At 36.5% G+C, this 9027-nt stretch overlaps 1 protein-coding gene across 1 annotated transcript in view; it reads right to left on the reverse strand.

Moving 5' to 3' along the window:
* Window positions 1-667: 667 nt before the first annotated feature.
* The window catches only part of LOC131371065 (death-associated protein kinase 2-like), a 23770-nt gene continuing 15410 nt past the window's right edge, over window positions 668-9027 (reverse strand). The window contains exons 6-12 of the mRNA XM_058418814.1: window positions 7025-7073; window positions 6871-6897; window positions 5498-5650; window positions 5363-5408; window positions 3916-4005; window positions 3606-3689; window positions 668-2114 (exon numbers count right to left, since the gene is read on the reverse strand). Of these exons, the coding sequence (XP_058274797.1) occupies window positions 2034-2114; window positions 3606-3689; window positions 3916-4005; window positions 5363-5408; window positions 5498-5650; window positions 6871-6897; window positions 7025-7073 (530 nt within the window). The 3' untranslated portion in view covers window positions 668-2033. The remainder of the gene's footprint in view (window positions 2115-3605; window positions 3690-3915; window positions 4006-5362; window positions 5409-5497; window positions 5651-6870; window positions 6898-7024; window positions 7074-9027) is intronic.

A 9027-nucleotide genomic window follows, 5' to 3' on the forward strand; every position in this document is an offset into this window, starting at 1 on the left:
TATATATATGGGTTATATATTAAAACGGAATAGTTTCAGGCTTCTTTCTGAGAGTTCTGATTCACGTTTCCTTCTCCACCGTATGTCATTTAACAGTACATGGCTGATTTTCTGAAACTTCAGCATTATTTTATTTTCAGTGAGGTAAAAAAACAAAAAACATTTTAAACAATAAAAGCATCACATTATTTCTAAACAAAAAAACAAACCCAAATCCAAGACATTCCCGTTTTTTATCCCAGACTGAAATGAATCCGAGGACATGAACGTTTAACAGATCGCTTTTAACCCTAGCCATGGAGCCAGCATTATTAACAAACCAGCATTATCTCTTCAGGTTACCGGATAATGGAGTTTTAAATATTAAAATCAAAAGGCTTCTGGTTTTTCTGCAGACAAAATATTTCCTCTGTACCGAGGAGGTCAGTGAAGAAGTCTGCTTTATAGCACATTTGTCATGATTTTTTGGCTAAGGGCTCGTGTCAAGTTGAATTAAAATCCTTTGTGAATGGTTAAACTGCCAAAGCAAGTAAATCAGTAAATCTGAGTACTGAACTTCATGACAGGTTTTATTACATCATAACCTATAACAGCCAATCAGGTTGTGATATGCAAATGAGAATTGCCGTTTTGTTAATTTGCTTGTTCGCAGATTTTTATGTATATATATATATATATATATATATAGACAAGTTTAGAGTCCTGAGTACAGCTGCATCTTTAAAGGTGGTTCAAAAGAAGCACTATTTTGAAGAATAACAATCAGAAATGTTTTATACACTATATTGGCAAAAGTTTTGGGACACCCCTTTAAATCACTGAATTCAGGTGTTGTTTTTCAGGGGTTGGACTCGGCCCCTTAGTTCCAGTGAAAGGAACTCTTAATGCTTCAGCTTCATACCAAGATATTTTGGACAATTTCATGTTCCCAACTTTGTGGGAACAGTTTGGGGATGACCCCTTCCTGTTCCAACATGACTGCACACCAGTGACCAAAGCAAGGTCCATAAAGACATGGATGAGCGAGTTTGGTGTGGAGGAACTTTACAGAGTCCTGACCTCAACCTGATAGAACACCTTTAGGATGAATTAGAGTGGAGACTGCGAGCCAGACCTTCCCAGTGCCTGACCTCACAAACACTCTTCTAGAGGAATGGTCAAAAATCCCCATAAACACACTCCTAAACCTTGTGGAAAGATGAAGCTGTTATAGCTGTAAAGGGCGGGCCAACTCCAAATGAAATTCATGCGCATGTAAAGTTAGATGTTTCAAAACTTTTGGAAATATAATGTATGATACAAAAACAAAAACCCTTAGTCTAAACACAGCTGTGAACCTGGCTTAAAATATAATCTAATAATCTAAAAAAAAAATCTAATAATCTATGCTCTAAGATATATCTAAAATAAGGCAGGGTGAGCTTACTTGATCCTCCTTGCTTTTCAGATACGATTACAGAACCTGACAAAACACACCAAGCCTCAAAAAGCGGCCGTCAGTCTTTTGCACTCTGTCTTGGACTAAAAATAACCTTAAAGCTACACAGCTTTTTTGTCGTATTCACATGACACTCGAACAGTTTGTGTGTAACAGCTTATCTCTTCAAATGAATAGTTTTCCTTTAGAAAAAACATACCAAAAAACCCAAACATATAAAAAAGTCAATGTAAACCAAAGACACTTCAAAACAGACTTCATAAGGCTATTCATGTATGACACTGGTTCATATTAATCCTTACAGAAGGGTATTTACAGTGTGTGTGTGCGTGTGTGTGTGTGTGTGTGTGTGTTGAAACCCTCACACATCTATGAAATGTGCAAAAAATAAAAAATAAAACAGTTCACAGAAATTGTGTAATGATTTTTGCACACATGGCTGCCATGTGCACTGCAACACTCATTCCACACATCTGGATAATGTGTGCATCAGGTGAAATAAATAAGAGCGCACGGCTGGAGAGCTCCGAGGTCCTGCGTGACCCGGGGACACGTTTCCTCTGAGGCGGGGCGCAGGAGAAGACGGAGCTGAGGTTCAGGAGCTGCTGCTCAGTCTGCGGCGGATGAGCGAGGCCGGCTTGATCTCCGTGTCCTCCTGGTCGCTCTCGCAACTTCTCTGGAGGACGAAGAACGAACGCATGGTTATAGAGTAATACACATCATCATCATCATCATCTGTTGAATGAAATAACAGGCGCCTGAAATAATTAAAAACTGTAATAACATCAATTTTATTTTATTTGTATAGCACTTTTAACAATGGACATTGTCTCGAAGCAGCTTTAGAGAACATAAGAAACATAGTACAAAAGTTCGAGATTAATATTTGACAAAAAGTTCGGGATTAACATTCTTATAATGTAACAATAACAATAAAGGAAAAGGATTATAATATACAGAAAAAATGTAAATACATTCATACTATTGAACTTAAATGACTAGAAGAAATCTTAAATGTATTATTTTTTTAATAAAATTAGCCTTTTTCATTCCTATTAAATATGATTTTCAAACTTTACCTTACTCTTTCCAAGAAATTGTATTATTATTATTATTATTATTATTATTATTATTATTATTATTATCTTACATTTAGTGCATTTTCTTTTCCCTCCTCACTTTATTACTTACTCGCTGATGTTACATTGTTTTTTTTTTTTATTTATTGTTAGAAAATAGATTTTTTTTCATTATTATGTGGAAGTTTTTTTATGATAAGATATACAAGAACATAATTTATTATATAAATTAAAATATATATAATAATTATAATTATATAAATACAATATTATATAATGTTGACAACAGTCATTACTTTTATTGCTCGTTTATTTTTATTTTTTATTTATATCATTTTTTTTATACATTTTTTTTTGTTTCTTGGATTTTCACATCAGCAGACGTCTCTTTAGAATCTTGTTTTTGTTTTATTTGCCAAGAAATGTGAGATTACAGAGGGATGTTTGTATTTTGTTCAATTTTGTGATTATTACTTAATATATTTACATTTTTAATGATAAAATTGCACATATATTACTGTTGATATTATTAGGAAATAGATTTATTTTCTTTATTAATAAGTTAACAGACTTTGAGCATTTATTTGTATTATTAGGTGAGATAAATAAATAAATATTTATTATTTATTTATTATTAGGTAATATAAATTTGGATGTTTATATATTATAGAGTATTTTTTAACAATTATTTGTTATTAGAATTATTTAATTCATTATTAGGAAAGAGTGGATTTTTAAAACTATTATTAGATGACTGAGTAATTTCCTTTATTGTAACTGATTTTATGTTAACGCTAAATATGACGTAATAGTCCATGTTTTGGAGAAATCTGGGATTTCCCTGTAGCAAGAAACCAGGAAATATTGTGTAACTTGTATTTAATTTAATTTAATTTCATTTCATTTCATTTCATTTCATTTAATTTTTTTTATATTTTTACATGACTAAAAATAAATACTAAAAAAAAAAAATTAAGAATGTAAATAAAAAATATGTATCCTGTATGATACAGAAAGAGAGGAAACTTATTTAATATATAAATTGTATAAATATATCAATTTCAGATTTAAGAATATTTTTTTCTTACCAGCTCCTCGTCCTCTTTGGCCTTCTTACAGAGCAGCTGCAGACGGGACAGTCGGTTACACGCCCACACCAAGTTATAGGACATCTGAAAGACAAGATCAACAAGACCAGGGTCAGTGGAAATGGTCTCAGAGTCGCTCAGGGTCTAAAAGGGTCTAAAAAATTGTTAGATAAAATATTTGAAATGTGTGACCAGCTCAGTCACACTGTGTCTCTCAACCATGTGCTTGTAATATTTATGTTCACAGGCAGATGGCAGTGTGATACCAGTTTACACACACACACACACACACACACACACACACACACACCTTCCACTTTCTCCTGGCGTTGAACTTCTTAAAGTTCTTCATGTTGATGGATGAGCGACTCCTGTTAGCTGCCTGCTTACGAGTCAGAGGCTGAGAGAGAGAGAGAGAGAGAGAGAGAGAGAGCAATACGAATAGAAAGAAAGAGTACAGAAAGAGATATATACAGAGAGAGAGAAAGATAGAAGGAAAGAAAAAGAGAGAGAGATAGAGGAAAAGAGAGAATGAGGGTGATAGAGAGATGAATAAAAAAAGAGTGCAAGAAATAAATAGATAGATAGATAGATAGATAGATAGATAGATAGATAGATAGATAGATAGATAGATAGATAGATAGATAGATAGAGAGAGAGAGATGAACAGAAAGAAATTACAAGAAAGAAATATATACAGAGAAAGAGAAAGAGAGAGAGAGAGAGAGAGAGAGAGAGAGAGAGATGAACAGAAAGAAATTACAAGAAAGAAATATATACAGAGAAAGAGAAAGATAGAGGGAAAGAGAGAGAGAGAGATGAACAGAAAGAAATTACAAGAAAGAAATATGGACAGAGAGAGAGAAAGATAAAGGGAGAGAGAGAGAGAGAGAGAGAGAGAGAGAGAGAGAGAGAGAGAGAGAGAGAGAGAGATGAATAGAAAGAAAGGACAGAATATAGATATAGAAAGAAAAAGAAAGAAAGAAAGAAAGAAAGAAAGAAAGAAAGAAAGAAAGACAGACAGACAGACAGACAGAGAGATAGATAGATAGATAGATAGATAGATAGATAGATAGATAGAAGGAAAGAGTGCAGAAAGAGATACAGAAAAAGAGAGAGAAAGACAGAGGGAGAGAGAAAGAGTGAGAGATAAATAGAAAGCAAGAGTGCAGAAAGAAATATAGAGAGAGGGAATGATGGAGAGAAATAAATACAGAGAGAGAGAGAGAGAGAGAGTTAGAGAGAGAGAGAGAGAGAGAGAGAACAAAAGCGTGAGTATAATAATCTATATAATACAATCCTTCTGACCAATCAGATTGAAGAACACACCAGCAGCTGTGTGACAGAAGAACGATATTCACTGGACTGATATAATGATTATTTTCACTTCATCGCTCCCATTTAGTGACCCAACACTTTCTGGACTTTCTGGGCAACAATGAAATCTAACGATGAGGATTTCCACGAGGTTTTTGACTCTCCGTCAAGACGCCGCTTTCGCAACGTCGTTTCAGAGCGCCACACGAAACTGTCGCAGCTCATTGTGCCTTCGCAGTTTCAGCTTTTGTAATAAAAGTCAATTGCGTAAGTCTTGAGTCGATCATTTCCTGAGAAGCCAGATGAATCGGTGTGATAAAGTGGAGGCATGAGAGAGAGAACGAAGGAACAGAGAAACATTCGCTTCCAGACACTGATGAAATGATATACGTCATTTACCCTACTGTAAAAGAGAACAATTACATGGTACATACTCGTACCTTGATCCAGGGGTGCAGTAAACATTCCTCAGCTGTCATTCTCTCACTGCGTGGAAACAAACACAAGGTTATGACGGCATTTCCTCACGAGAAACCCCACTCTTCTTCCCCACATTCTCCTCTTCGGGATCTTACCTCTGATCCTTCACGAGCAGCTTCTCGATAAAATCCTTGGCGATGTCACTCGTTTGGCTGAAGTAATGCTCGTCGAAGTCGTACTTCATTTCCACGATGTTCCGTAGTGTCTCCCCGTCCGTCTCTCCTTGGAAAGGCGATATACCGCCCAGTCTGAACCCGAAGAAAATAAAAGTTAAATGGTTTGTCTTTCTTAGTGCCAGTTGTTAAAGGAGAATTTAAACAGGAATGGAAAAAAAACCCCAATGCCAACTTTTTATTATGAAGACAAACACTCTGCTCTGTTCCTGCTCTGTTTCAGGGCCAGAAATGATTTTAAACTCCCTCATGACTCCCTGCACACGACTATTAAATATTTTATTATGAATATATAGTGGTACATTTTTATGGACTATAAAGAAAGAAAGAAAGAAAGAAAGAAAGGAAGGAAAAAAGAAAGAAAGTAAAGAAGCAAGGTAACAAGGAAGGAAGGAAGGAAGGAAGGAAGGAAAAAAGAAAGAAAGAAGGAAAGAAAAGAAGGAAGGAATGAAGGAAAAAAGAAAGAAAAGGAGGGAGGAAGGAAGGAAGCAAGGAAGAAAGAAAGAAAGAAAGAAAGAAAGGAAAAAAGAAAGAAAGTAAGGAAGCAAGGTAACAAGGAAGGAAGGAAGGAAGGAAGGAAGGAAGGAAGGAAGGAAGGAAAAAAGAAAGAAAGTAAGGAAGCAAGGTAACAAGGTAACAAGGAAGGAAGGAAGGAAGGAAGGAAAAAAGAAAGAAAGTAAGGAAGCAAGGTAACAAGGAAGGAAGGAAGGAAGGAAGGAAGGAAGGAAGGAAGGAAGGAAGGAAGGAAGGAAAAAAGAAAGAAAAGGAGGGAGGAAGGAAGGAAGGAAGCAAGGAAGGAAGGAAAAAGCAAAGAAAGAAACAAGGAAAAAATATATAAAGAAAGAAAGAAAGAAGGAAGGAAGGAAGGAAGGAAGGAAGGAAGGAAGGAAGGAAGGAAGGAAGGAAGAAAAAAGCAAAGGAAGAAAGAAAGAAAGAATGAAGGAAGGAATTGAAAGAGAGAGAGAAAAAGAAAGAAAGAAAGAAAGAAAGAAAGAAAGAAAGAAAGAAAGAAAGAAATGCTAGTGAAAAATCCATAAATCCATGAAGAAATGAAAGAATAAAGTAAATAAGTAAATAAATAAATGTGAGAGAGAGAGAGAGAGAGAGAGAGAGAGAGAGAGAGTCGGTGTGCAGAAATATTATTATTATTAAAAATTAAATAAACACTGAAGTATTTAAAGGAGTAAAAGTCCTGATCTGAGCCGTACACACTGACAGAAAATACATTCAACCTCATCATTCTGAGCCTTAAACAAAACAATAACATCCAAGTACACTTATAACAAAGAACTTACAGTATGTAGGTTATAACACCAATACTCCTGTAAAACACACACACACACACACACACACACACACACACACACACACACGCTGATGAGAAACGACAGCAGAAAACCCTTTCCTACAGGAAACACTGTGTGTCTCATAAAGCTGTGTGCTGCTTACCACATGTCAGTGGCTATGCTCAGCGGCTCGTAGTTTATCACCTCAGGAGCTGTGAGAACGAAAGAAAAAACGAGTGATGAGAAAAAAACAACAGACAGCGGTTAGAGGAAGACACAGAAACACAAAGACACTTAAACCAGTGGAGGGATAAGAAGAAACGAGGCAGCTCTTCCACAAAAGCACCCTTTAATCATCTGATTTCATTTTCCATTTCAATTGAGAGTAATTACAGAGCTGTCAGTGCCGCAGTGATCCGCTGTCACAACTTCATAATCAGAGCTGCAACTGTCACGTCACATCACGTCAGGTCACGTCACATAACATCATGTCACGTCACGTCAGGTCACGCCACATCACATCATATCACGTCACGTCAGGTCACGTCACGCCACATCACATCACGTCACATCACATCACATCACGTCATGTCACATGACATCATGTCACGTCACGTCACGTCAGGTCACGCCACATCACATCACGTCACGTCAGGTTACGTCACGCCACATCACGTCACATCACATCACATCACGTCACGCCAGGTCACGTCACGCCACATCACGTCACGCCACATCACATCACGTCACATCACGTCACGTCACGTCACGTCACGTCACGTCACATAACATCATGTCACGTCAGGTCACGCCACATCACATCACATCACGTCACGTCAGGTCACGTCACGCCACATCACATCACGTCACGTCACATAACATCACGTCACGTCACATCACGTCACATAACATCATGTCACGCCACGTCAAGTCACATAACGTCAAGTCACATCACAATAACATCACATCACGTCACGTCACATCGTAGCAGTGGGACAGATCCTGAACATCGAGGTGTAACATCACAGAAAATGTCACAGTGTCCAAAATATGATCAAAGTTTATAAGAAGCAGCCAGCGTACAAATCCCAGTTTGAGGTGTTACTATGGAAACGATAAGGTACAGTATGAGAGCAAGCTATGAGAGAAAGAAAGAAAGAAAGAAAGAAAGAAAGAAAGAAAGAAAGAAAGAAAGAAAGAAAGAAAGAAAGAAAGAAAGAAAGAGGAAAAAAGAGGGAGAAGCAAAGAGAGAATTGAAGAAGGAAATAAGGAAAGAATTAAGTACGTAAATAAATAAATAAACACGGATGTAAATAAATAAATAAATAAATAAATAAATATGGACGCAAGTATGTAAAAAAAATAAATAAATATAAATAAATAAATAAGTATGGATGTAAGTAAGTATGTAAACAAACAAACAAACAAACAAATAAATACGGATATAAATAAATAAATAATTAAATACAGATATAATTAAGTATGTAAATAAATAAATAAATAAATAAATAAATAAATAAATAAATAAATAAATAAATATGGATGCAAGTAAGTATGTAAATAAAATAATGATGTAAGTGAACATGTAAATGTGTGAGTAAGTAAATAACAGTAAATAAGAAGAGGCTTGTTTCTATAAAACAGTCAGGTCTGCTGTTCCAGCTGCTGCAGGATTAGAGGAATTAAACACCTTTACTCTCTACATGAAGACAGCGTGTGACCTGTAAGTGTTGTAGGTGATTTGGGACACACACTTTTCCCACTGTCCTGAGTCCTGAGCGGTCAGTGTTGCAGTCTGATGATGAGGACAGAAGCACAGACCGTACATGCGTGCCGCCTGTCAGCTCTCGACTTGTGATGGAGTGCGACTTTTCACACGAGTCGTGACGTGAGGCAGCCATGAGTCAGCTGTCACAATGATCTCCTGCTCCCGTGTGTCACCGAAAATCTGAGCAGGAACTCAGTGCTTTGAAAGCCATAGCTTGAGTATCGCTATTACAGCTGTTTTTCACTCGCTGTACACAAAAGGGTGTGGCTGCTGTTCCAGCTGTTGCAGCATCACATGTGTAGTTCCTCAGAAATGATCGCTACTCCTCTACGTAATGCAACGCCAATGTAAATAACGGAGGCAGTACATCACCATGTCCGCTATTCCCTAAACAAACA

This window comes from Hemibagrus wyckioides, linkage group LG20 (assembly GCF_019097595.1).
Source record: "Hemibagrus wyckioides isolate EC202008001 linkage group LG20, SWU_Hwy_1.0, whole genome shotgun sequence".
Classification (NCBI taxonomy): domain Eukaryota; kingdom Metazoa; phylum Chordata; class Actinopteri; order Siluriformes; family Bagridae; genus Hemibagrus; species Hemibagrus wyckioides.